The sequence below is a fragment of the Syngnathus leptorhynchus genome, chromosome 6, assembly GCF_054491065.1.
Source record: "Syngnathus leptorhynchus isolate UIUO chromosome 6, UIUO_Slep, whole genome shotgun sequence".
NCBI lineage: Eukaryota > Metazoa > Chordata > Actinopteri > Syngnathiformes > Syngnathidae > Syngnathus > Syngnathus leptorhynchus.
The window spans coordinates 10,061,059-10,088,849 of NC_141200.1; the positions used below are offsets into that span (position 1 = coordinate 10,061,059).

A 27,791-nucleotide genomic window follows, 5' to 3' on the forward strand; every position below is an offset into this window, starting at 1 on the left:
TCTAGAATAACACATTATTCACTTTCAAATATTGCCTATTGAACAGACCTTATATAGCACGGGTGTCAAACACAAGGCCCGGGGGCAGATATGGCCCGCCACATCATTTTATGTGGCCCGCGAATGACAAATTCGTGTGTCGTTACTAGAATTGCAAATTGTCTTCACTTTTAATAATATCTTTCTTTTTTTATATTTGACCAGTTTTTACTCGTCTGATTTGAAAACGAGTTATTTTTCAGTTTGTTTTGTAGCTTTTACTGGATCTAATATGAGGTGCTCATACATTTATTTATAATGGCCCTCCGAAAGAAGCTATGACTACAATGCGGCCTGTGAAAAAAATGAGTTTGACACCCCTATAATATAGAGGAACCGTTTTTTTCTGGTATCTGCCAAGCATATATGCATACTTCTGAATACTTACTTAATTAAACTAATCATTGCATATATGAACTGAATCTAGCTCTACAGTGACCATGGGGAAAACACAACACTAATAATACAGGAGTAAGTGAATGATAAGCATTTTGGACATTGCCCAATCAAAAGAAGTGGGTTTGGCGTATCACCTGTATAAAATACATGTTCTGCTCACAGTAAAGTCACTCTGCTCATCTTGTAGCAGCATCAAACTGTCCCTTCTTTTATGTCTTTATGTTTTGTAACCACACAGATGTTACTTTTCAGACGGGGTGACAGAAAGAAAACAATCCATTTATTGCCCTGTTAGCTGACCAGTGTTGCGACACTCCTCCTGTCTGCTTGAATAACAATCCATTTATTGCAAATTTAACTGAACAGCGTTGCTACAGTTGCAAAATCCCCTTCCTTTGGTGTAGCAAAGCCCATGTAACCAGGGCATCCCAACAGATTAAAAAGCAAAGTCAAACAGGGAGTTTTCAGTTTTTTTATTTTTCCTTTCCCTCCTGGAAGTTTAAGATCAGGGAATGTTTGAGAATAATTGTAAATATTTGTACATGTGAAGCCCTTTGAGACTTGCTTGTGATTTAGAGCTATATAAATAAACTTGACTTGACTAGAACTGATGGAGACTGAACATGAGCGAGAAAATCAATAACTGGTTGTCTTCTCTTCTTCTTTTCAGGTGCTGAGACCTGACACATTCAAACGTTGTTTTTTTTAAATGGTTTATATCTATCTGTCTGGCATCGAACTATACAACACACTGATTTCTTTTGTCCTCTCATATTCAAACACACAGACACTTTTCAGTGATATCACAATCATCCTTTGAGCTTATCCTCCACCAATGTCTCCACTCCACCAAAGCAATAGGAAGGCCAGGGAGAGAAGAGCTGTCCCCAAAAGATCCCCAAGAGCTGTGAGATAGGGTATAGAGTAACTGTCTGGATCTTTCCCCCTCTTCCACAAACAGTGCACCATACAATCAGCTATACACAGCAAAGAAAAGACCTGCAAAGCAGAAAAGTTGAGAAAATGCATGAAAAAGGGACAATGTGTGCAAACTAAGCAGAAACACACATCCGACTGACTCACCTGAATGAAAGAAGCGGTCAAGAACGTGACTGTGAAGAGAGCACTGGGCATGGTGTAAGCCCCTTTGATCAGGTGAATAACGTATAAGAAAATCAGCTGCCCAGGAATGACAATGAGAAGTAGCACCTTTGCAGATTTGTGATTTGGTTCTGAATCAAAATCAGTCATACAGTTATGAGAGAGAGAGGAAAGGGGATGTCAAGTCCTATATCTCTCTATCATGCAATGTCAATTTTTAAATTATGATTTGAAGCCACCCTTCTAAGAAGAAGACGATAGAACTCCTCCATTTAGAATGAAAAGGTATTAGTGTTTGCTTGCATTAGGCCAGGGATCAAAATATGTGCTATGACCGCATTCAGGAAGCCATGTCTGGGGTTGAGCGGAATGCTAAATGCCATATATCCTCAAGGTTATCTCTGAAGACAGAGCTCTTTTGGAATCAGCCCCTGCTTTATTTTTCCTGAATGCATGCATCAAGTCAGCTGAACGGAAAAGATGAAGTTGACTCCTGGAATGAGTCAAAAGCTTGTGCTGTGTGCATGTGTGACAACAACATTTTAAACCCCCACATGACATTGTCTTCAATCATGTCATTCTATATGGTGAGAAACATGTGACCCTACACCTTTATACTAACCCTAACCCCCTTCAACCGCCCTTTAACCCCCCCTTTAACCGCATTCATCACATTTCATACACTCTAGGGAACCATCCATCATTTTTAATCCCCTTTTGATGACTTTTAATCACCTCTTGATTCCGTTTTGATAAAGCCATCAATCATAGCTGGAGTAAATTCGGACTTGACATCCCCTTTCCTCTCTTTGTTATGCATCCCTTGAGACCCATTTATCAATTGCTGAACTCAATGCTACTTACCTGAACCAAAGAAAGTGCTGCAGGGTTGGTGGCACCTTTTACGATCTTCAAGAACCTCTCCATGTGCAAAATTCATATGTAATTTTGTGGAAATGCGACTTGCTTGTATTGAGACAAGGTTACCTCCAATGCCTGCATGGTGAGAGTAAAGAGAAACAAGTCATAAGGTTACCCACCACTTTTTGGTTCTTTTATCACAAACAAGGTATTTTAGCTTGCATTACCTGACATGTTTCGGCATGAACTTCCGCCTTCAAGGGTGATTGAAATTTGCCCCAAAAGTGCGACTTATACTCCGGTGCGACTTATATATGTTTTTTTTTTATACTTTATTGTGCATTTTACGGCTGGTGCAACTTATACTCCGGAGCGACTTATAGTCCAAAAATTACGGTAATTTTACTCCAGTGGGGAAAGTTTATCCTATTCCAAATGATAGTTTTCCCCACTCTACCTTCTTTGCAAGAACCACGCTGGAGACAGTTTGCCCATTTTACGCTTGCATGCAGAGAAAGTCATTGTTAGCCAATATGTCAAATTTTATTAGATTCTATGTAAGTATGGAGGATCTTTGCTGTTTGACTGTGCTCATGGGTGGAGTCATGAATTGTTTGAAACAATAACATCACTTTTTGAAACAAAAAAAATCCTTGTTTAAACAATAACATCACCTTTGTTTAACTAAAGTCATGAATGTATTTGTGTAAACCCCATCCATTAAGATGTTGACGACTTGAACTCAATAAAAGGCAGCCAGACTGGAGGAAAGACGCGAAAGTGCAGAAGGTCTTAGCTCTTGGTTTTACGAGGTTGTGGAAACAGATACTTTGTGGAGCATTTTTAGATAACGAACCAAGAAAGAATGTTTCAACAACAGAAGGGAATGTGGAAAGTTTCAACGAGTCAAGGGAAAGGTGGAAAGTTTTAACTGAGTTAATGATTCTCGTCAACAAAATAAATTGTCAACCCTAACACCAAATACTCAGTAGTGATCTATACATACAAAAGTATGAATAATATTCTAAAATACAACAATATGCATGAAGACTAGAGCAGTCTTGTCAGTGCAGACTTTCAAATACGTAACTCCACCAGGCCCTGAATCTTCTCACATTGTGTCAAGATGGAATTAGGTGGGAGTCAGGGGTTTGATTGAGGTAGGCAGAAGTGGGGGTTTCAAAGTGTTCTTTTCAAATCTTCTGTAGAATTTTTGCATTTAAATCATTAACCAGCCTCTTATCAGTCTCTGCTTGGGCAGAAGGGGGGGAGGGGTCTTTGATCGTTTATTTTTGTGTAAATGCAGGCCTTTTTACACTGACTAGGTGACGCTATACCAAAAACTAATACGATTGATTAAAGTACATATGCACAAACTTGTTTATTGCAAAAAAACAAAGGGAAAGGGTAGCTAGAATTCCCGAAGGACAGACGCATCAAAGAAGCGGAACCAAGGAAGCAGGACGGCAGACGCCGAGACACGGCTGGTAGCCAAGAGGAAGCAGACGAGCAGAGAGACAAGATGATGGGACAAAAGGCAGACGAAACGGCACATAAGAAGAGGTGTCGTCGAGTCAAACGAGCTCGGTGGAGACGTGGTCATAAACAGGCAATGGGTCAGACCAGGCGGCATTCAGGAATGTTCGGTCAGTCGGGCAGCAGAAAAGCAAGACCAGCTATTTACAGCCAATGAGAGCAGGAGCAGGAACCGGAACGGATGATTGGGTTGACTACTTGTGATTATTTAGAAATGCTGAGTGGAATCATTAACTCTAGTAGTCTTTGCTGGAACCTTGCATTCTTAAAACTTTGCACCTTGTATTGTTTTGTACAAACGTTGTCCAAATATGCTTCACCAATAAGACAAAGAAATAAAGAAACTAAACCAGTTTGCTGAGGCGCCCCCAAAATGTGTTCACATTCATCCCCACCCTGCTTTCTTACAATAAAAAGGCTCTTGCACGACAGAAAAGTCGGCGTAGCTTTGAGACACATACATGGGTGTTTCACAAGTTATGATGGTTTTGCAAATGTAAAGCGGCCAAACTGACTATTGTGGTTCTTGGGAAAGGTAGAATGGCATTGAAAAGCTCTATAAATGGGACAAAAGAGGAGAAGTGAACGACTTGAGTGACAGCTGGCAGACTGAGCGCTTGATGAACGATGTGCGTCATGTCGGATGCGAGAGAAGAAAGGAGTGTGGGGACGAAAAGTGCTGACCAGGGTTGTGAAGCAGCGGACATATGACAATATCAGTTTAACTTGCAAGTATTCAGATTTATGAACATAAAAATACACTCTGCACATGTGTTCTGAATAATCCTTAACACTAGCAAAACACATTGCGCAATGGCCTGCATAATAGATTCGCAATATTAAGAATTTTGCTTGTAGACACAAGATTTAAAGAAGTGCCATTTGTCAGAATAATAAATACAGAGCATCTGCTTTAGTGTTTTTCTTGTCGCAGGTAAACAAGCCAGCGCGTCGTAAAAAGATAACTTGCCGTAATTTATGGATCTAGTGTCTAGTCTCCCTTTCACCTTGTGAAGAAAAAAATCCTGGAGCCGTTGTTATCAAATGTTCAGAATACTTTCAGATGTCCTCCGTCATCACATTTTGGAGTGCTTTATTGTGTGTTAGGTTTCTAAAACATACAGACTGTTTACTGATATTGTCATCAAATGCAAAATTTTAGTTCATGGTTATAACTGTCGGCCATATGGATGTATGCGAGTTAAGCTGATGGAGTATATGCTTTTTGCTAGCAGAGAATTTAACCGTACCCCTTTACTGTCACTGCAAAATATTTATTGTGATTGTAGCCTTTTTTGTAATATTGACCACATTGTCAGACAACAAATGACATGAGATGATGACACAATATGACGCCTAACGAATATTAATACTTGTTACTCACACACGACAGAACAAATACCTTACTTTTCATCTTCCCAACAACCTGGTGGTCTGCTCTAATTTACAATAAGAACTTCCCCTCAAGAGACTGGTACCAGAATCTCTCAATGGAACATAAATTGCTGCTGGAGACAAGTGACCCTTGTTTAACCCAGACGGTGAAGCACAGGAGGCCCATAAAATGACCTTGGAGAAAAACCTCACATGAGATAACACCAAATGTGGCCTTTTTGCTGATTGCTATCTGGACCCTTGACGATCAAAAAATCTAAAGGTTTTTAAAATTCCGAATATGCAATTGGGTTATCACCTTCTAATTTTGCATGCTCTTGTACCATTGTAATACAGAAAGTACCTGTATGTGCAGCTTTCTCAAACAATGATTTGAAACAATGATGGAAATGACCTAGGAGAAAAACCCTACATGAAATAACACCACATGTGGTCTTTTTGCTGATTGCTATCTGGACCCCTGACTCATATTCTGACCCTCACAAAAATACTGACTGCATGTAATCGTAGTCATTAAATATTGTGAATCCATCAGCAGCCATCACATATCAATCACAGTCAATCGCATTTGAAATCATCCAAACGTGCGGTGGTCGAAAGTGACAACATTACTTAATTTTGATTGACGGACGTAAGTCAATCAGAAGGGGCGTGGCCAAAGGTGGCACCACAGATTTAATCTATTTAATACTTGTAATTAACAGCTGCCAATTAAACACTTCTTTTGCATCAATCTCCTTATCAGACCATCAATCAAATTGATATTCTCATGCTTTACTTACCATTGATAACTGGAGCATAAAGTATAATTCCAGCCAAGTTTGGATCCGACACAGTCTTATCCAGTATAAGCCCTCCCATACTAAAAAAAAACAAAAAAAAACATGTAAAAGAAAGGACAAGATTTTAGTTTGACAGATAGCAAAATCAATGTGTAAATCTCAATAAATTTGAATATCATAATAATTTCAGCAGCAAAAACCGCAGATTTATTTCAGGCCAATTCCTACGGCGATAATTTCGAATCTAAAAATTATTCTGACTGTTTCCACTCCTCTATGCAGAGTATCTACTATTGCAAAGTCCATATGTGAGCTGCCGCCATCCTCAACGACCCCAGTTACCCCCAGCACCATTCACACTGACATTTCTACTCTCAGACTGGAGAACTGAAATGCACGATTATCAAAATGAAAAGCTTTCAGTCCTTCTGTCATTTAACTGCACCGTATCCTGACTCAAGACTCGAGTCAGCAATCGGTATTCTGATTGTGCAGGCAAAATACAAAATAAAACAATCCTCTCCTGTTCTTATAAGTGCTTTGAATCTTGAATATTATTTTGCAAAAGAAAACCTTTGTTAGATGTCAAATTTTGATTTTCCAGTATTCATGCAAGTTGAGTAAAACCAAAGGCAATACCTGCTAATGACCATTGCTGTTATGATTGGCTCCCACCCAGTACGGAGGAGGAGCTGACTCGCAGGGTGTTTGGAGGAGATCACAATCCACAGAGGTATCAGGCACAACAAAGACAGATCCAAGAGATATAGCACATATGAATACAAGTCTGTCAAGAGAAAGTGGGAAAACGTAGTTTAGGATTTGGAAAATGGTGGACCAGTGTGGTGTCTGTACATTTATATAAACCTCTTTTGTTGTTTTAGGTTCTTGACACATTTTATTCATGTTTATTTAATGTATGTCAAAATGGAAATTATATTTTATTTTAATTTATAAATTTGTTGTGCATGACTTTTGGGCAGTTTGCATTGGAGATTCCAGCCGAAGAGGAACAAAACACTAACTGTACCCCAACAGTCGGGGTGACAGCTGAGACACAGTTTCTGTCCTGCTTGAATGACAATCTATTTTTGGTGAAATGTTAGTTGCTGCTGCAGCTTCCCCCACCCTTTAGTGCAGCAACGCCTCTGTTTCCATGTTTATGAAATGTCTGATGGTGCTTAAACCTGACACTTACCTATGAAGGAGTAGAACCACTGACTGAAGCAAGCTAATAAGGCCAGCGTGATGAGGTCTCCAAAGCTGGCTGCCATGGGTGTGGCCACATTGTCAGGGTTGATCCCAGTCCGCTTTGAGCCGATAATCACTCCCACCATTATAATACCTGGGCACAGGATTAAAAGGATTATTTTTATTTTATGAATGGATAGACGGTAAAGTGAACGGGAGGGAGGGATGCATGGATGGATGCATTAATGGATGCAAGGATGGGTGTATTAATGGAAGCAAGGATGGCCATTTTAAAGGCTCACAAGTGGTGGCAGCTGCCACCCATACCAATAATGCCTTTCCCACCCACTTGCCACCCCCTATATTCCAATTTTTTTTTTATAATGGCTCCTTAAACTGTCTCCATAGTGTGTATAAAACGTGTGTTTAGAATTTACTCGCACTTCTTTCAAGAAGAAATGCACCCAACTAATTACGAGAAAAAAAGTCAAGTGCATTTCACGTAGATCCAGATACATACAGTCAGGTAAGCTATTTTTGTTCAAATGGTCTGTCAAGCATGACAACTTAGATGAAGTAATAATCTGCAGCAATATTTTTAGATATTGGAGCTTTGCGGTAGCACTAACTAGCTTACATTGAGGCTTGATATTTTAAAAATAATACATTGTAACATCTTCCAAGTTTATCATGAGATGGGAACTGTACACATAATCACACATACACACAAGTGATGATTCTTTTGGACAGAAAGGAGGGAAAAAAGTTCAATTTGAACAATGCATACTGTATTTAGATCAAAATGCTTAACACCGGTCAGACAGAAGACAATTTTGTAATCCAAAATTTACCTTGCAGCAGTGAGGCCACAAATGTGGTACAAACACTGGTTGAACACAGAAGGATAACGTGATTGAATGGTATCCTTCCATCCGCAATCCAGCCCAACACAATAGCCATCAGGGAGGCGAGAAGGCCCAGGACAGTTGATTGAAGCTGTAGGATAAGTAATATTAGTAAATAGTAACTTTGGTGAAATACTACAATACTTGGTTGTTAGTTTGCGGATGATGCATATAATTTTTAATAGGGTTTTAGAATGAACCTGCTTGACTGCCAGGTTTCCCATGATCAACATCCATTTTTCACTTGCAAGTTCCATTTTTCCTGCATTTACCTGAAATGCAAACATGTTTATATACATACATTAAATATTAAAGGATGACTTGTTGTGACAAATTAGAAATGATGAGCGGGTTTTAAAGTACAGCATTTTTGTAGTTTTAGAAATGTATTTGAAAAAATGTACAATAATAAAAAACAGAATTCTTATAAAAGATGAATGGCCTAAATTATCGTTTATTTAAAGTGTGGTGAATTTCCTCTGTAGCATGTAGCAAACTTCCTTGACACTGTAGGAATTTACATTTAAAGAATTTACATGTATGTTTGTAGTATATTTTTGCTGTGTTCCTATTCCTGTATGTTTCCCTCATAAGGCCGGGGTCATGTACCAGGTCAAGCACAGACCTGTTTGTGCGGGATAGTGAGATTTAATTTCAGTAATATATAGTTACAGACGACAGAATATAGAACAGCCAGAACAAACAAGCAAACTGGGGCTCAACCCGCAGCTGTTAGGCAAAGCGATGAGCTCAGGTATCGCAAGGTATAAATCATGGTGAGGTCAGGTTTTTATACTGTATCCAAGGTTTGGAAGATTGTTTATACTATTGTGGGATGTTGTGTGTTAACATTCATAAATAATACAAAAAACAATCCATAATTTTGTTGGGGGTATAGCTTGTCTGTTAAGGATATGTGTTTGACTACATATTGTGTGGAAACGATATGAAATGTCTGAATGATATGGCCACAAAATACAGACGCTGTGCTAACTGTGTTAGAGATGTTCTGACTCTTAACTTATTTTGCAAGAACCACACGGGAGACAGTATGCCATTTAAGCACTTGCAAGTGGAGAGCTAGTCCGTTACTGTAGGTACAGCAATGTTCGAACAAACAAACTCTGCCGTTAGTCTCTTACAAGAGCATATTTATTGAGAACAAGTAGGGTGGGGGTGACATTTGACATGTTTGGTGGTCACCTCAGCAAATGGTTAATCAGTGCAGAGGGTCCCAGTTGGTGGTCACCTCAGCAAATGGTTAATCAGTGGAGAGGGTCCCAGTTTATTGTTTTACGAGGTGTAGAAATAAAACCTAGTGGAGCATTTTAGATGACTAACTAAACAAGGATGTTTCCACACCATTTGGAAAGTTTCAACAACTGAATGGTTAAACTTTTCAGAGTCAAGGAAAGGTAAAAGGTTCAAGCAAAGTTCATTCTAGTCTACATCCCAACATAATCATACGATCAAGATAGTTTATAAACCCTAACAAACTGTGTTTAGAGTTTTGCAAATGTGTAAACTGTTTAGAGAGATGCATGATAGCCACTGAGAAAAAAATACTGTATTATCTGGACAATAAGGCGCACCTAAAAACCCCAAATTTTCTCAAAAGCCGACAGTGCGCCTTATAGTACCTTAGAGCCTTATATATGGACCAAATTCCTAAATTTAAACTGGCTCGAAGCATTGTGTCATGAAATCAATCATAAGTGGCCTGCTGAAGACTATGAATCATAAAGACTATGGATCATTATTTTGTGATTATAAAGTAATTTGCTGCATCTGAAGCTGAAATAAAAAGATAAAATGGAGAATGATTTGATTTGGATTAAAAATCTGACATGATGCATTAATGGTGCACCTTATAGTCCGGTGCGCCTTATATAAGGACAAAGTTTTAAAATGGGCCATTCATTGAAGGTCCGCCTCATAGTCCGGAAAATACGGTAAGTTGTTATCATGTAGTATGTATGTTTGTGCATGTTTGTGTTCCCACACTCACCGCTGTTGACAGTCGAGAGGCAAGAGTCATTTCCAGGTTTCCTTTCATGCCCAACACAACAGGGAGCAAAATAAAGATCTCTGTGATTTCTTGGAATACATCCCAACTCTACCATAGAAATGCAAAACAGGAAGAAAAGTGCTCATTCAAAAACTAACTGTTGTAAGTTGGATTTACGTGTTTTGGGGAACATGAGCAAAGATGTGGAGTAAAAGTTGGTTCTTAATTTGCTCGATCTTGGGTTGTTTAAAAGAAAAAAGTCTTGTTCCTCATAGAAAGCATCTTCACTTCTTTGCTGGGGGAAGAGCCCCTCTAGCTGCCTGAATGGCCCTTTTACAGGCTCGTCTACTCCCTCCTCTGGCATTACCTCATTGTGGAATGGGTGCATGACCTCATCCTACTTCCTCTAAGCCTGCTGGGAACCACAGGTTGCCTTAGCAGCATTGGTCAAGACAGTTAACAGCTGTGTCCAGTCTCACTCTTTTCCGCCAACCGTTTCCCACCAACCGTTTTCCCCCAACAGCATAGCAACTAACCCCTGGTGTCCATTCCCAAACACATTACATGAATAAAAACACTTTTCCATGTTGAGTAAATATAACATACGTGCAGGATACCCGAGTGTCCAAAACATGCGGCCGCAAATTTGATCACACAACTACAAAGTCGATCATCAAACTGCGGCCCAGGGTGTCCTGGTGCCCAGTGCACACATGGACACCCTTATGTTTGACCATGGTGTTCATTATTGACAATCCGTGTCGAGCACAGAAGTCCAACAATAGAACATCGCTCGGGTTCAGATCGGGGGACCGTTCCTCCAAATCACGCCCTTCACTTGAGAACGATTTCTTTAAATGACTTGGCATTTTCTTTACCTGAACCATGTCAAGAAGCAGTCCAGCAGAGATAGTTCCCAGCCCAGCCAGCAGGAACGACACCAGTATCTGCAACACTAAGGAGCAGATTGATTCGGGGCGTACCTCCTGAGACCCAATGAATCTTGTCCTACTGGGCAGTAGTGGGTCGGTCTCAGTGTAGTCCTGTGGTTCATAATTGACATTGATGGGTGAAATAATCAATTCCGGGGTGAGATAGTTGGGTCCTGGAGAGTGTTGTGGTAGGACGAGGATCTGGGTAGATCTTTTCTTCTCAGATCCACTTGTCTGGATACCCTTTGACTCTGGGAATACCATATTGTCAAGTGGAACTCTGGCAGAAAGGAATCTTGCTCCACATGCCCTAAACAAACATAAAAACTGTAAGTTACAAAACTCCATCCATCCAAAAATTGCAAAGAATTAGAAACTAGGTTTTCTAGTCGATTTGTATTTTCTTTGGCTCTGTTTTGGTTGCAGTGTCCGAAGAGAGGGTGGTTGTTTAGCGTCATCTGATGCAAAGATTGCCTCTATTGTCACTCAACATACCAAAATCTCATGAGCAACACTGAGGTTATCTTGTCTTACTGGGACATGTTACTAATAAGATATTCCTGAGAGATGCCTGTAGGTGTGGGACAAGTTAAGTCATAGCCAAATGATTTAGTGTTACAATTTTGAATTCAGTTAGCTAAAATAAAGCTCATAAAACAGACTGTGTTTCTTTGTAAATAACTCGTGTGCACGCGCGGCTTTCCGGTGTAGCTTATATAAATATAAGACTAAATAAATCGTGAATTTTAGCTGGTCCGGCTTATAGTCCGGTGCGGTTTATAGCCCGAGATTTTCAGTATACATGAATGTATTAAGTTGAGTAAGGACAAAGAGGAGACAACAAACATAGGAATGATATTTCATCATGATTTATTATGTTTTATTATACATTTGTGGTTGCTGTGGAAAGTGTGTCGTGAATAAGAGTCAGAAGCAGAGGAACCTGCTTGGCCCTAGCTGATCTCCAGCCGGCAACATGAGGGAACCACCGCAGACGATCTTTCTGCTTTTAGATAATATGATGAAATGACGTGCAAGATAGCTTATCTGCTAATGCCTGGCTTGAAGTAACTCTGAAAGAAACATAAGTAAACAAATGTCGGGCAGATGCCTGTTTTCTGATTTGCCCACCCCATTGAAGGGGCCCTTATGTAACCCAGGGACCTCAAAGTGAATAAAAGTGACGTTTATGGGAGGGCTGAGTAGAATAGATGAGAGAACAGCCTACGGCTCTCGTATCTTCCTTGCAAGAAACGGGAAGTGTGTTCTGTTAGGGTTGAATAGATTAGGTTGATCATATTATGTTGGAATGTAATCAGTGGTGATTGACCTAGATTAGGTTGATCATATTATGTTGGAATGTAATCAGTGGTGATTGACCTAAGCTTGTCCTGTCTTAACAAAGGAGTAGAACAAAGTGCTAAGATCCTTTGCACTGATTGACCAATTGTAGAAGACGCAATCAAAGTTGTTTTGTCTACTCAACATCGTAAAACATCCCCCGCTATGATGTGATCAGAGGCCAGGTGTTTCAACCCCCACCTTGGCCACCACACATGTAAATTGTCACCCCCACCCTTCTTTTCTCAATAAATACTCTCTTGCATGGGTGCAGCGGCAGACTTTGTTCGGACAGTGCTGTGTCAACAGCAACGAACAAATTCTCCACTTGCAGAATTTGTTCGGACATTGTTGTATCTACAATGACGAACAAATTCTCCACGTGCAAGTGTTCAAAGGGCATACTGTCTCCTGTGTTGTTCTTGCACAGTAAGTTAGAGTCGGAACATCTCTAACATTTGTTATTTTGGGAAATAAACCTAACAACAAGGGTGTAGTTGGTGGAAGGCTGCGATCCCACGCTAAATCGAGCAACAGAATGTAGCTGGAATTCGAAAACGGGATGATGCTGCAACCGCATGCCTGAGAAAATGTCACCCCGACCCAACAGGTTGGAGCTGGAGTCTGTTTTTAGAATCAGTCATGTGAATACAGGATGTGGTCCAAGATTCACCTTTAAACGGAGTCGGGTCACTTATGTTCGATAAGCGTGGATTTGACACCACTAATAAATCAGAATGTTAGTTTTTGACACATTGTTCTGTGATGCAAATATTTCAATTGCTACAAATAAACTAACTCCAATAAATATTTGTGTGCGTGTGTGTGTGTGTGTGTGTGTGTGTGTGTGTGTGTGTGTGTGTGTGTGTGTGTGTGTGTGTGTGTGTGTGTGTGTGTGTGTGTGTGTGTATGTATGTATAGGCCTATACATTAATGTTTGCTCCAAATTAGAATACAAAAACCCCCCAGTTATGATGGATGTAAATGTTGATAAAGATCTTACCTTCAATGTTTAGAAATTCCGCAAACCATAGCTTCTCACGCTGCACTGCAATCTGTGGCCCTACCTTGTCTGAATGATGTATTGTGCCTCCACACTGAGTTAAGTGTGACATCGTCCCACCCCATGACTAGAACAAATCATGTAGCAAGCATGCCCACCATTTTTTACATATAATTGTTAGATGAGTGTGCTGTCTGTTCCACATGCACTACTGTACTGCATAACCACCACAGACGAATAAATGTATTCTTCACATACGCTAAACTAATGCATGCATTAACAGCATAATGTACAACCAGGACAACTATTATTTGAATATAATTAGCCATGAATATGATTAACCTTTCTGTGCCAGACAGATTGGGAGAAAAAAAAATGTGCAAAACAAAAGCTGATGACTTATAGGCCGGGTTTATCCACTGAAACCTTACAGTTTCGGACAATGAACACCCTGGTTTTTGCCCCTAATTGAATAACGTAATAAGAATTGTCAAGGAAGGGCCTGCTATAGCTTCAGTAGCACTATAATCTAATAACAGAGAGGGTCCAAATACGATATTTCAGTAACGCACGCACGCACGCACGCACGCACATTCATACATACATACATACATACATACATACATACATACATACATACATACATACATACATACATAATCATTTGTTGATTTCTTTTGCAGGCAATTATCAATTGTAAACGTGTAATCATTTATTGATTTCATTTGCAGGTAATTATCAATTGTAAATGTGTATAAATAAATATATAAAATTATAAATAATATATTCATATATGTATATATATATATATATATATATATATATATATATATATATATATATATATATATATATATATATATATATATATATATATATATATAATATTATATATAATACATAATAATATAATATAATATAATATAAATATATAGAAAATATATGTGTAAAACGTTTTGTGCTATGATTTTTTTGTGGAAAGTGGGGAAATAATATTGGGAATATATTCTTATATAAGCATGTTGACGTCCGAACTTGAACTTCCGGACTTCATTTCCCAAGAACGCTTGCGGCACTTTTCGAAATCACAAGACCCATCATGGCTTTTTGTAGCCCTATATTTTAAAAACAGTGTTTGGATTGCATATTTTCCTACGAAATGGCTGTGGAAACTCTTGCACCTGATTGGGAATTTGACCGTTTTGACGACGGTTCACAGAGTGAGTGACTGCAATTCGGTTGATTGTTTTTCAAGTGACTGCATCATCTTACAGCAGCTAGCAAGTTAGCCCAAAAGCTTCGTTTCTTTGATTATGGAATGCATTTGTGTCGAACAGTCCATCAAACTGAAACCCACGTTGCTTTGATATACTGTCATCTTTGCTTGCTTTTAACAGTCAACAATAATAGACTATAAACTAACGCTCCGTCCAAACATCACAGCTGACAGATTGTTAAATACCTGTGGTAAAGAAAGTACTTCCGTATTATGCATACCACCGATCACAGCTCAGGATACACTTGCATCATTTAATGAGTCCCCATCACAAGTTCCGAATGGAATCGGAATCAAATTATAATGCTGCGTGGCGTGGCATTCCTAAAACTATGAACTCTTGGACTTGTCTTGTTGAAGTACTGATCAAAGATCCCTTCCAACAGAAATACATACAGAAGTTCAACTCAAAAATTATGCCAAGTTTTTGGAAGAGTACACAGCTCAGCTGAGGGGCATTGAGGAGGCTCTCGATGACTCAATTGGAGATGTTTGGGACTTCACGCTGGACCCTATTGCCTTGAAAGTAAGGAAACCACAATCATTGTCAATATTTACAACATTTAGCAAAGCAAAAAGTGGCACAGAAGCCAACTTTTGCAAACTGAAGCAATTTATACCACTTGTGGATAAAATTTGGAGTGTTCCTGATCAATTGTCAGAGCAGCTGCAAAAAATAAAAGTACAGAAAATTCTCTCCTATTTCACCTATCTGTGTTGTTTAGCCATAGTTAGCATCTTTATGTTTGGAGGAAATGGGTGGAAGCATGCATGTCAGAGAATACAATCCCAACTATGTTTTGGAATTGTTTTGCTGGGGAAGGGACTGTTATACTTCACAAAACAGATCAGTCAAGAAGTCCAGGCACAAATGGCTCATCCAAATGGTCCAAAGCATACTGCCTAATTGGTTACACAGGCCATTACAATGCCCCGATGTTAATTCTTTTGACAATTTATAAACAGCTCTGGAAGCCATGTGTGAGCAAGGTGGCCTTACCCTGGCTTAAGTTACATCAGTTCTGTCAGGATGAATCATCTAAAATACCTTCCAAATATTGTCAAAGAATTCTGCCATACAATAAAGTAATGAAAACTAAAAGAAATAAAGTTTAAAAAAAACATTTCACCAATATTTTGTATTTCAGCTCGTCCCATATGAGCAGTCTTCCTTGTTGGAGTTGATTAAAACAGACAATAAGGTAAATCTAAAAAACACAAACAAACAATGATCTGTTTTAGTGATCATTTAAAGATCAGACCTGAAATGTTTTTTTTTTTTCATATTGATTTGCAGGTCCTAAATAAAGTCATCACAGTATATGCTGCTCTGTGTAGTGAGGTGAAGAATCTCAAGTATGAGGTAAGCATGTAACTGCTCAGTTTCCAATCTGCTTATGTTCTGTGGCTGCCACAGTATCTCCTTTCATTGGTCATTGTTTTTTTGTGTGCTATTATATGCACATAATAAAACTAGAATCATTGCACTGGTCATGTTCCCTCGCAGGCAGAAAACAAGTTCTACAATGGTTTATTATACTATGGAGAAGGAGGTAATATGCCAGTCGTCTACTCATTTCCAGTATAATATTGCTCATTGTTTCAGTATGGATTAATTAGACTCATTCTTACCCCCCATTTAACAGTGTCTGACCTTAGCGTTGTTGAAGGCGAGTGCCAAATTCAGATGGGCAGATTCATCTCCTTCTTACAGGTAGCGAATGAAGGAATTTGTTTAATAAATAACAAAATAATCGTGACTTATTTACAGTACAAAAAGAATTGACTCATAATTGTCTATCAGGAACTGTCCTGTTTTGTGTCAAGATGTTATGAAGTGGTTGTCAACATTGTTCATCAGCTGGGTGCCCTCTACAACAGCAACAAGTAAGTTAAAAAAACCTATGTGAAGAACAGATGAAAATGTTTATATATTCATGCTTTACTCGCACTCCCCATTAATTTTTTTGTAGCATGTGGAATGTTAACTGTAAAAATGTTAGAATGGTGCTCACTAACTTATTTGCAAGAACCACACGGGAGACAGTATGCCTTTTGAATACTTGCAAGTGGAGAAATCGTTCATCACTGTGCATACAGTGGTGTTCGAACGAAGTCTGATTTTGGATTCTTGCAAGAGCATATTTATTGAGAGAAGCAGGGTGGGGGTGAGAGTGGGCAGGTTTGGTGAACCCCTGACCTCTGGTCAAATCAGAGCAGGGGTTGTTTTACGATGTTGTGTAAACAGAACCACTTCGATTGCTTCCTCTGCAGCTGGTCAATCAGTTCAAAGGATCTTAGCACTTTGTTCTACTACTTTGTTAAGACAGCAAAAGTTTGGTTAATGTTTACAGGTTCCATTCCAACATAACTTTGATTGCTTCCTCTGCAGCTGGTCAATCAGTACAAAAGATCTTAGCACTTTGTTCTACTACTTTGTTAAGACAGGACAAGTTTGGTTAATTATTCCAACATAATCATAGGATCAAACTAATCTATCAACCCTAACAAAAACTAAGCAGTTGACTGTTAAATTTATATTGGAGAAGGAAAGGAATAATCTTTGCACTGTCCAGCTCATTCATAAATCCTGACCTTTGTACCTGTAAATAACTGACCAGTAATATAATATTTCAGGGCTGCAACTAAAATTATTGATTCATCGGGTGTCCATTTCCAGGTAAGCCTTCACATATCACCTGTGGTATTTTTGGTAGAATTTTTTTTTTTAAACCCTCTGTATTCTTTTTCTGTCTGCAGATAGTTTATGAACACCTTGGTGATTTATTAGTGGTTCTACTTACCCTTGATGAAATCATGGAAAATCACGGGACACTCAAAGATCACTGGAAGATGTATAAGAGGTAAGCCACGGTAGTTAAATTTCCAGAACAATTGATTTGTAATTCACATTTTGGCATACATTTATTGCAATAATTTGGTTCCAGGTTATTGAAGTCTGTGCACCACAATCCTGGGAAATTTTCAATTGCCGAAGAGAAACTGAAACCATTTGAGAAGCTCTTGCTCAAACTTGAAGGACAGTTGCTAGATGGCATGATAATGCAGGTGACTTCCTTTTAAATATCAAATAATCAAACCAAAAACCATCCGCTCTGGGCTTAATTAATCAAGCCTGACCCATGCTGTCTTGTCTCGCACAATGCAACAGGCATGCGTTGACCAGAGGTTTGACGATCCTGCCAAGGGAGTAACTATAACCAAAAATGCCACTTTTGCCGAGGAGTTCGCCTTCAATATACGGACCATCTTCTCCAATGTGGAGTCCAAAATTGGTCGGGTTTAATTCACGTGATGTTTGTTCACCATACGCTGTTCTAACATAATTTTGAGTGATTTACGTCTGTGTGGTCTACAGGGGAACCATCAGAAATTGATCAGAGAGATAAATACGCTGGAGTGTGCGCTCTCTTTGTGCTTCACTTTTACATCTTTAGAAATGTAGACAAAAAGCTCTACAAATCACTTCTAGATGTCTGTAAAAAGGTATTCAGAAAGGTCCCGCTGGATCGATCACTGCTTATTCCCTTGACACAGCTTTTTGAAGCTTTCGTGTTTGTACTTCAGGTTCCAGCTGTCACTCTGACTGCCAACATCATCTGGTTCCCCGACACATTCCTGCTGAGCAAGGTTCCCGCTGCAGCTAAAATGATAGACAAGAGAAGTATTCAAGCCATCCGAGCGCATCGAGACACCTTCCTTCAGCAAAGAGCCCAGACACTGTTGAAGTAAGTCAACTGTGTCCTTTTTTTTTTCTTTTTTGAAGGTCAGCAACAATTGCAGGTTTGATAACATGATGTCGGCCTGTCTTCAGGGATGTTCAGTCGTACTATGTGTTTGTAACGTCGTGGATGATGAAGATGGAGTCCATTCTGTGCAAGGAGCAAAAGACTGACAAGATGGCTGAAGACCTTAACAGCAGGTGTAATGTATTTGTTCAGGTAAAACAAATCTAGATGACTTCATTGACCCGTCCAAATATTGTTTTTGCTGTGACATCTTACTTGGTGTTTCCTTTCACGCAAAGGGTGTCCTATTTGCATACAGCATCAGTACCATTATCAAGACCACCATGAACATGTACATGTCCATGCAGCGGCCCATGACCAAGACCTCTGTCAAAGCGCTGTGCCGATTGGTGGAATTGTTAAAGGTGCGTAACCATGGAAGCTGTCAGGACTTGGCAGATGTACTGATCTTGTCTCATGTCACTGCCCCTCAAGGCTGTGGAGCACACGTTTCACAGACGATCGATGGTCGTCGCAGATTCCGTCTCTCATATCACTCAGCAGCTGCAGTCGCAGGCCCTCAACGCTATCTATGTTGCCAAGGTAACGCACACGCTATATGGGATAACGCACACGCTATATGGGATTGCATTACATTTCGCTCGTTGTGTAGCTCCCCTCCAGTCACTTGTTTGGGTATGTTTATTGCTGCATTGTGTTTGTAGACTCCAGTAGCGGGACAGTGGTAGCATTTTAACAAATCTCTGCAATTTGAAACTGTTCCTGGCTTTGCTAAAAACACATCCGAGACATTTTTGTCATTGTTGGGAAATATGTCAAATAATATCATTAGATTCTATGTAAGTATGGAAGATCTTTGCGGTATGTGACAGTTTGACCTTGTGAGATGGGAGGTATAAATGTCCTTCAGGGAGGGGAGTGAAGCACCAATAATCCTACCAGCTGTGTTTACTATGCGCTGCAGGGCTGGTACTGGTACCAGTCCGCGGCCCGGTGGTTGGGGACCACTGCTGTTGGGTCTTCAACATTTACCAAGAATTTCACAAAGACAGTGACTTGTCTTCAACAGCCAACGACTCCTGCCGAAGGGCGCTCGGGCCACACACAGGAACCGCGCTCCAGCCACAGGCGGGCCCCATTTTATTGAATAGATACAATGGGTGGAGTTTACACAAATGTATAGCTTCTCATGTTCACAGCAGTACGTTCAGCTCATGATTTCAGAAAAACAACGATGCTATTGTTTAAGGCAAGCAATATGGACCGCTCAATGATGTCATTGTTCAAACCAGGATGTTCTTGCTTAAAGCGACTCATGGCTCCAGCCATATGCATCCTGTTCAGAGAAAAACACCATTGTTCTCTTAAATATTCTATATTGGTTGGAAATTCCCTGGGCACAAGGTCGTGCCATACAGCGAACATATTCCATTAGGAACATAGAATCTAATGATAACCTATTTCCCAACAACTGCTTTAAACAATAACCTCCTTGTTTAACTAGTCATGAGATGTCTATACTGCATGCATGTGAACAAGACAACGTCTATGTTTAAGTAAAGTCATGAGTGTATCATGAGATGTCCATACTGCTTGTTAACAAAAGAAGCCATACATTTGTGAAAACCCCACCCATTTCATTAACTCAGTAAAAAGCAGCCACGCTGTAGGAAGAGCGCGATTCGAGCCACACTTTCTGTGTGTCTGGTTTTTGCCCTTTTGCAAAAGTCGTTGGCCCCTCAAGACAACTAACTCTCTGCCTCTGTGAAATTCTTGATAAATATTGACAGTCATGATAGCCCAAGGATCAACCATTACGCCACACTCTGCTTGCTTATTCTTGCCTGTTTTTGTTTGTCCCCAGAAACGAGTGATATCTGACAAGAAGTACAGCGAGCAGCGTCTGGATGTGCTATCCTCCTTGGTGCTTGCCGAAAATGTCCTCAGTGGACCCAGCACAAAAGAGAGACGTCTTGTCGTGTCTTTGGCTCTCTGTGTTGGCACTCGGATGGTAAGTTCAGGACACTGAGCCATCATTTTTTCATATTTGACTGAATGCAATGGATTAGAATTTTACACAGAACATTTCCATCAGCCATCAACAATCCTGGAGTCTGTCATGGACCTTTAGTCAGTATGTCACAGACATACTGCCCACCCCTAGGGTTAGTGACGATTCGGGCGACGGACATTAAACACTTCCATTTTCGTAGTCTTTTATCGTTTCCAAGTTTCTGTCATTTGCCAGCAAAACAGAAGTCTGCCAGCGCCTCCTTTTGGTGACCCAATGCCCACTTCTGATGATTTGCAGTCTGTTTGCATACTATTTGCCCATCTTCAAGCTGCAGCTGCAACGAACTTATTGTTATACAAAAAAATCTCTCTGGCTGCACTTTCTTGTAACTTTTCTTTTATAAGTAAGGCTGTCGTTGGCCGTTTATCTGTGGCTGCAGCCGCACGCTATCTGTCTCATTCTCCACCAAATAGTTTAACTATCACCCCTTGTTGTCTCCTCTTAATCCTCATCCACATCAATACATTGTGTATGAACAAACATAAAAAGTAAAACATCAACCTTAAATACATTCAAACTATTCAAACATCGTAACAACAATAAAACAAATGTCATGTCCATCAATTACTAAATTTAACACATCCTACGCACCATCTGCTCCACCTAGCCACCATGTCACTTCAAACCTTGTCACCATCTTCTGGCGAAATTTGGAATTGCACTTGGAGCCAATTCGCGCCTGGGCCAAATCCAATAACACATCCTACACACCAACATTGCTCTAGAATTGAGTGATGGTGTCCTGCGCTTTGCATTGCACTTGGTGATATACGTCTTGGATGTAGCTGCTTGTTCATGGAAACCCTTTCCATGAAACGCTGTTTTGAAGGTCACATGAAGTTTGCATTCCCATAGCAATTGACTCAGTAGAAAAAAACACCTGAAACTATACACCCCAGCTTGAATAACAACTCCATCCACTTTTTTATTTTTTTTTATTTCAAATGACTTTATTTGGCAACTGCCCTCTTGACATGCACTTCAACAAGTGAACTCCCCACAACATCAACCCCACTTAAAAAGATAAGATTATTGTCACTGCTAGAATCCTATCAGAGTTCCACTGAGTTCCTGAGAGCGAGCCATTCTTTCACAAATGTAACACTGTAAACTTTGTGCTTGACTATACACCCTCGGCCTTGGATAAGAACACCCAGACAGGGGAGTGAATACTTTGGACATTATTGTGTCTTTTTTTTTTTTTTTTCCTTCGATAAGAGCCCAGGAGACAAAACTATCTTTTGTGCACATTAATTCAAAGAGGTCAAAGCAGCAGCACAGAGTAGCAAGCAGATAACAATGCCATCTGGAAAACAGATACTTATACACAACCATTGATTGCATCTGTATTTATATTCCTTCAAGGCTTCTTTCTCTCTTTGATTGTCTGACTGAGCCTCCTTTGCTTCATACCTTCCTGAAATGAAATCCACTCCCTGTGGCCCTAAACTTTGCACCAGCTGTGGGCAATAAATTTTGCAAAGACACCGCATAAACTGAAATGCTGGAAATCCAACTTGGTAACCTCAACCTATCTAAAATATTATTTTTAATGGATTGAGAAAATGCAAGCTATCTGTTTTGGGCCCCAATCACTAACTCTTATTCTTCTTAGCAGGATTCAGACTCCCCACATACATAGAGTTAGAAGTATTGTTGTTTTCTATGTGTGCTACACTTTAACACAGTGTACACAGAACAAAACAAAAAACTGTCAAAAAATATAGAAAGAACTTGTGTCATTGTAATATAGCATACCGCTAAGTTATATATTGTCATGAACAATACCCGGTCAACATTGTCATATTATATCACAATGTGATGAATATTTAAAATTCAAAGCATGACGTAAATAACATGTTCACCTTTTACATGCTGTAGAAAACCTTCAGAGATGAGGAGTTGCTTCCACTGCAGCTTGTGTTGAAGAAGCTGGACCTGATTAGTGAGCTGAGTGAGAGGTGGGAGATGACAGGATGACACTCAACAACTTGGATATGACAGATGTGTGCTTAGTGGTTTTTTTTTTTATTTATTTCAACTTTACTTCTAAGGGTCAAACTTCAGTGCGACTGCAGTTTCCTTTACTGGCACCGAGCAGTGTTTCCTATCTACTTGGATGATGTTTATGAAAATGCAGTGGATGCAGCACGGATGCACGTAAGAAACACAACCTTGTTATTTATCGTATTCATTTCAGTTTTATCTGCATTGGAACTTTGATTTTTTTGGGGGGTGATTTATTCCAGAATTGGCTGCAATTCACAACAGAGCCAGTAAATGGTGCTGTGTTGCTGTGAAAAGACAGACTGGTTGGTCAAATGTTGCCAGGCTCTACTCATAGCTAAAGAGAATTCAGACCACAAGAGACTTGAGTCAGTATGGCGGCCATGTTGACATATCATTTAGGGACATGTAGTCCCCTCCAGAATTACTGGAACAGCAAGGTCAATTCTTTTGGTTTTGTTGTAGACTGACATTTGGATTTCAAATCTAAAGATGGATTTGAAACAACGGTTCAGGTCTCCAATTCTTATTCCATCGTATCTTTTTGAAATTTTCATTCAGTGTCCATAAGATCCTATTTTGGCTGACAAGAAACACAGTCACTAAATTTGTGCACGATATCAACTGTCTCACATGATAAATAAATGAATTGGTAAGTGTGAAGCACCAGATACAAGTATAATACTTACCACTGTTGGGCTCAACACGGTTCATTAGTTGAAGTTTTAATTTTTACCATGTGATGACAGATATTTCTGTGTCTTTTTGAGGTGTTTTAAACGTGACCTCCTCTTTTGCTATGCTGCACAGTACATGTTTAGCGCCCTGAGGGACTGCGTACCTTCAATGCTGCAAACCAAACACATGGAGTCATATGACCAGCTACTGGAGAGCTACGACAAGGAGATCATGGATGTTTTCAATGAGGTAAGTCAATGGACCGCATTAGAAAGGAAGTCATTCCTTCAAGGTTTTCTACAATGTCGACAGAACCAAAATCACACCATTTGCTCTTTTTGTGTTGAATTCAAGCACCTGCTGGATAAATTGTGTAAAGAAATAGAGAAGGACTTGCGGCTTTCTGTTCATATGCACCTGAAGCTGGACGACAGGAATCCATTTAAAGTTGGAATGAAGGACTTTGCGCACTTCTTCTACCTCAAACCCATCAGATTCTTCAACCGGTTCATTCATATCAAAGGTTCTGATAAAGTCCAGCTCTTAATCATATTTACAATCAACTAAAAGTGCAATTCTTAACTGGTGTTAACACTTGACAAAATACAACAATAAAAAAATGACATGCAAAATGTGTCCTTCCAGCATACGTGACCCACTATCTGGATAAAACGTTCTACAACCTCACCACTGTGGCTCTTCATGACTGGGCCACTTACAGCGAGATGAGAAACCTTGCCTCACAGCGTTACGGGCTGACAATGACAGAAGCACACCTGCCGAGTCAGACCCTGGAGCAGGTCTGTTGCTTTGGAATATATCATGATGGCAATGCAATTAACATTTCTTTTAGATTGTGCCTCTCATGCAAATGGTGCAATAAAAGAAAATAAAAATCCCCATTTATGAATAGATTCAGATTTAAATGAACTGACCTTTTGACCTCGATAGATGTTGCGGCCTTAAAAATGGCGTGTAGTCGAACCTTTGCCATGTCTCCTCTTAACGGGTGGGCAACATATTGCATTTGCAGCTCATGCTATCTTTTTGAGAAGGCAAATGGATCTGTTTTCATCTAATCAATCTTCCCCGAGGCTCCACCATTTGCTTTGTGTAGGAGCACTGCAGTGGAACAGATGATCCAGACGCACTGGTGGCACTAGGTGGTCGTGTGGTTACTGCCCCCCCTCCACCCACCTGAAATATATGATAATTGCCATGGAACAAATTTGATGAGTGCTGATAATATTCTCCTAACACTGCATGTTTCCATCAAGGGCCTGGATGTGTTGGAGATCATGAGGAACATCCATGTTTTTGTCTCACGCTACCTATATAACCTCAACAACCAGGTTAGAATTGTAGCCTTCTTGTTGAATTTCTTAGCAGCACTACCAATGCTGCATCGCGAAGTATTTTATAAAGGAACAACTATTCTCGTCTCGCAGATCTTCATTGAGAAGGCAAGTAACAACAAGCACTTGAACACCATCAACATCCGACACATCGCCAATTCCATCCGCACCCACGGCACTGGTATTATGAACACCACGGTGAGTGTACACGGAGATGTGTTTTGAGTTTATCATTGCTTGTATTAGCTCACGGGAGCAATTGATCTCCTTCAGGTGAACTTCACCTACCAGTTCTTGCGCAAGAAGTTTTACATCTTCAGTCAGTTCATGTACGATGAACACATCAAATCCAGGCTCATCAAGGATATTCGCTTCTTCAGAGAAACAAAGGATGAATCTGACCAAAAGGTGTGACAAGTCAATTTCAAGAAAACCAGACATTTCTGAGGATGGAAATATTTTTTTCTTGAAATTGTCTGATGATTGTTGTAGTATCCTTTTGAGCGTGCTGAGAAGTTTAACCGTGGCATCAGGAAGCTGGGCATCACTCCTGATGGACAGAGTTACCTGGACCAATTCAGACAGCTCATCAGTCAGATTGGTAAAATCGACACACAAATGTTCATTTATTTTATTATTTTTCCGTATTTCATTTCTATGTATTCCATCTTGGATGATTTGTTTTCAGAAATCTCTTGTAGGAATGGAATGCTTCCAAAATATTTTGGTTTAAGTACTCTCAGAAAAAATAGATGAGTCTCAATGTCAGAATGAAAAAGATATATATTTTGCTTGATGTTTAATCTTTGATATGATTTAAGCTTTTCAAATGTGTAACTTAACGTGGAGTGCGCATTTGTCCTCAAGGTAACGCCATGGGTTATGTACGCATGATCCGCTCAGGAGGACTCCATTGCTGTAGTAATGCAATTAGGTGAGCTGTCCAATGACAAGATCCATTAGAAATTCTAAGAGTGGCTTGGATGGATAGATGTCAAATTAATGCTATTTATGAATGATGGTTTTGTGGGTCTTGAAGGTTTGTCCCAGACTTGGAGGATATTGTCAATTTTGAGGAGCTGGTAAAGGAGGAAGGACTGTCAGAGGAAACTCGGAGAGCTGCAAGGTAACACCTCGGACTACCATGGTGACATTCTGTCTTTTACGTGAATTAGAATTCTGACACATCGAGATAAACGTAGTGGAAACGTCACCTCTCGATATTCAATTGTCGTATACAGCGTACTGGATTCCGTATTGGGAGATTTGACCAGCAACTCTGCCGAGGGGACGGAATACTTCAAGATGCTGGTGGAAGTATTTGCGCCTGAGTTTCGACGCGCAAAGAACATGCACCTGAGAAACTTCTACATGATTGTGCCCCCACTGGTCAGTACGGAGGCGTGCTAACTTCTGGTCGCTGGTCTAACGAATAGCATCCAATTTTTGTAAATATAGTAGCAATCTGCTTACAATAAATGACATATTTTAGCTCAATGAAACCGATTAAAGCATCTAAAATGAATATGCACAGCACCAAACAAGATTTTGGGTTTGGAATACAGCTTTTGTGATGACATCAATTTCTCCTTTAGACTGTGAACTTTGTGGAACATTCAATCAGCTGCAAAGAGAAGTTGAACAAGAAGAACAAGATGGGAGCTGCTTTTACAGATGATGGATTTGCTATGGGCAAGTCACCTTCATTGCTTGGAGAAAATCGTAAAAACAAATGCACGAATGGCTCGTGACTCTGCTTTTCTCTTCTTCCCCAAGGTGTGGCATACATCCTGAAGTTGCTGGACCAATACTTGGAGTTTGACTCCCTGCACTGGTTCCAGTCAGTCAGAGATAAGTACAAGCAGGAGATGAACGCCATGGTGAAGGAGCAACATCTCCAAATTGCCAGTCAGGATCAAAAGTTGCTCCAAACAATGAACCTCACCCAGAAAAGATTAGATCTCTACCTTCAGGTACCCACTTCATGTAACCTTGCCTCCCTTTCTCATGATCTTTTCTACTTCTTGAATGGGCTCATTAGCTGACATGGAGTATTTATGTTCTGTTTGATGTCCATCTGCAGGAGTTTGAGTTACTTCACTTTTCCTTAAGCAGCGCCCGCATATTCTTCAGAGCGGACAAGACAGCAGCTGAGGAGACTCAGGAAAAGAAGGATAAAGGTTTATTGAGTCATAAATGATTTTTTTTAAATGTGTTTGTGAAAAATGTCTTCTTGTAAATTGAATTATAAAGTAAATGGTTTGGGTCATCTACCCCCCCCTATAGAAAACGCCTCTAAAGCTGGAGGATCTTCTGATGGAGCCAGCACTCCAGAGCCCGGATCAAAGTGACACTGTTGTCATTTCAGCAGCAAGTGAACAAAGAATGAAAGAGAATGTGTCAAGACTGTGCATCTGACAAGATTTATCACTGAAGAATGTCTTATAAAATTTGTGTATATGCTTTTATCAACGATCGTGTACTTATTAAGACTTACTGTGTGCTGTATTTTCTGTCTATCCATTCTATGTACATCTTATCTTCAATAGGGGTCACGACCCAAGCTGACTTTGGGCGAGAGGCCCGCACTGGTCGTTAACCAATAATAAAAATGATAACATTGAATAGCTTTTTGGTTGTAGCTCCAAATTGGATTTTTCATTTGCAAAATAGCCTTGAGAAATGCAGAACAAGCATGTACTTTTACACAAATACCATGTTTTGTCATGATCGTTTATGGCCTTAAGTGGTATCTTTGTTCTTAACGCCTCATTATGCATAGTAGCAAAATGTTTGTGTGCCGTATTTGCATACAGCTCATTTTACTGTCCTTTTACCACATTGTTAAAATGTAAATGTGCCTTTCTGAACTGTAGGTAGAGTATATTTGATTTAAAGAACAATAGATTAATATAGAAAGAATTACACTGAATCTCTTGCACAATGCAAGACTTTTTTGCAGCACTGATAATTGCATTTTACACATTTCTTAATTTTATATTCATTGATGTGATACATGTAATATTTGCCTAACATGACATTCCATCAATTTACCATCCTTGGGTACATGTTTAAAAATGAATAAAACTTGCACTTTGGATTATTTTTTGTTTAGCGCTTATACATAGCGTGTGTCAT

General features: G+C 39.7%; 2 protein-coding genes across 2 annotated transcripts; one reads left to right on the forward strand and one right to left on the reverse strand.

Annotated features, from left to right (window-relative positions):
- Positions 1 to 920: 920 nt before the first annotated feature.
- Positions 921 to 15,203, reverse strand: slc41a2a (solute carrier family 41 member 2a). Its single transcript, XM_085913862.1, has 11 exons — positions 14,956 to 15,203; positions 11,096 to 11,459; positions 10,218 to 10,325; positions 8,410 to 8,481; positions 8,156 to 8,300; positions 7,312 to 7,458; positions 6,753 to 6,900; positions 6,114 to 6,193; positions 2,404 to 2,535; positions 1,522 to 1,670; positions 921 to 1,437 (listed from the first exon to the last, which is right to left on the reverse strand). The coding sequence occupies exons 2-11, from the start codon at positions 11,411 to 11,413 to the stop codon at positions 1,261 to 1,263; spliced, it is 1,476 nt and encodes a 491-aa protein (XP_085769988.1). The 5' UTR covers positions 11,414 to 11,459; positions 14,956 to 15,203; the 3' UTR covers positions 921 to 1,260.
- Positions 14,534 to 27,756, forward strand: washc4 (WASH complex subunit 4). The gene is made up of 33 exons (XM_085913859.1): positions 14,534 to 14,713; positions 15,156 to 15,295; positions 15,918 to 15,971; positions 16,067 to 16,132; positions 16,277 to 16,322; positions 16,416 to 16,483; positions 16,574 to 16,656; positions 17,407 to 17,449; positions 17,530 to 17,633; positions 17,718 to 17,838; positions 17,942 to 18,065; positions 18,149 to 18,276; positions 18,358 to 18,518; positions 18,605 to 18,731; positions 18,818 to 18,943; positions 19,014 to 19,121; positions 20,404 to 20,550; positions 22,495 to 22,574; positions 22,668 to 22,773; positions 23,431 to 23,547; positions 23,653 to 23,821; positions 23,944 to 24,098; positions 24,576 to 24,650; positions 24,747 to 24,851; positions 24,927 to 25,061; positions 25,146 to 25,254; positions 25,521 to 25,587; positions 25,693 to 25,779; positions 25,895 to 26,042; positions 26,249 to 26,345; positions 26,430 to 26,626; positions 26,737 to 26,833; positions 26,940 to 27,756. Exons 1-33 carry the CDS (start codon positions 14,653 to 14,655, stop codon positions 27,002 to 27,004), a joined length of 3,516 nt encoding a protein of 1,171 aa, XP_085769985.1. The 5' UTR covers positions 14,534 to 14,652; the 3' UTR covers positions 27,005 to 27,756.
- The last annotated feature ends 35 nt before the right edge of the window (positions 27,757 to 27,791 follow it).

Coding starts and splice junctions, on each gene's coding strand:
- slc41a2a (XM_085913862.1), bottom strand. CDS start 11,413: ATGGTATTCCCAGAGTCAAAGGGTATCCAGACAAGTGGATCTGAGAAG. Junction 6,901..7,311: donor GTGGTTCTACTCCTTCATAG/GTAAGTGTCAGG, acceptor TTCTCTTGACAG/ACTTGTATTCATATGTGCTA. Junction 1,438..1,521: donor TGACCGCTTCTTTCATTCAG/GTGAGTCAGTCG, acceptor TCTGCTTTGCAG/GTCTTTTCTTTGCTGTGTAT.
- washc4 (XM_085913859.1), top strand. CDS start 14,653: ATGGCTGTGGAAACTCTTGCACCTGATTGGGAATTTGACCGTTTTGAC. Junction 25,255..25,520: donor ACAGCTCATCAGTCAGATTG/GTAAAATCGACA, acceptor TTTGTCCTCAAG/GTAACGCCATGGGTTATGTA. Junction 26,346..26,429: donor AGATGATGGATTTGCTATGG/GCAAGTCACCTT, acceptor TTCTTCCCCAAG/GTGTGGCATACATCCTGAAG.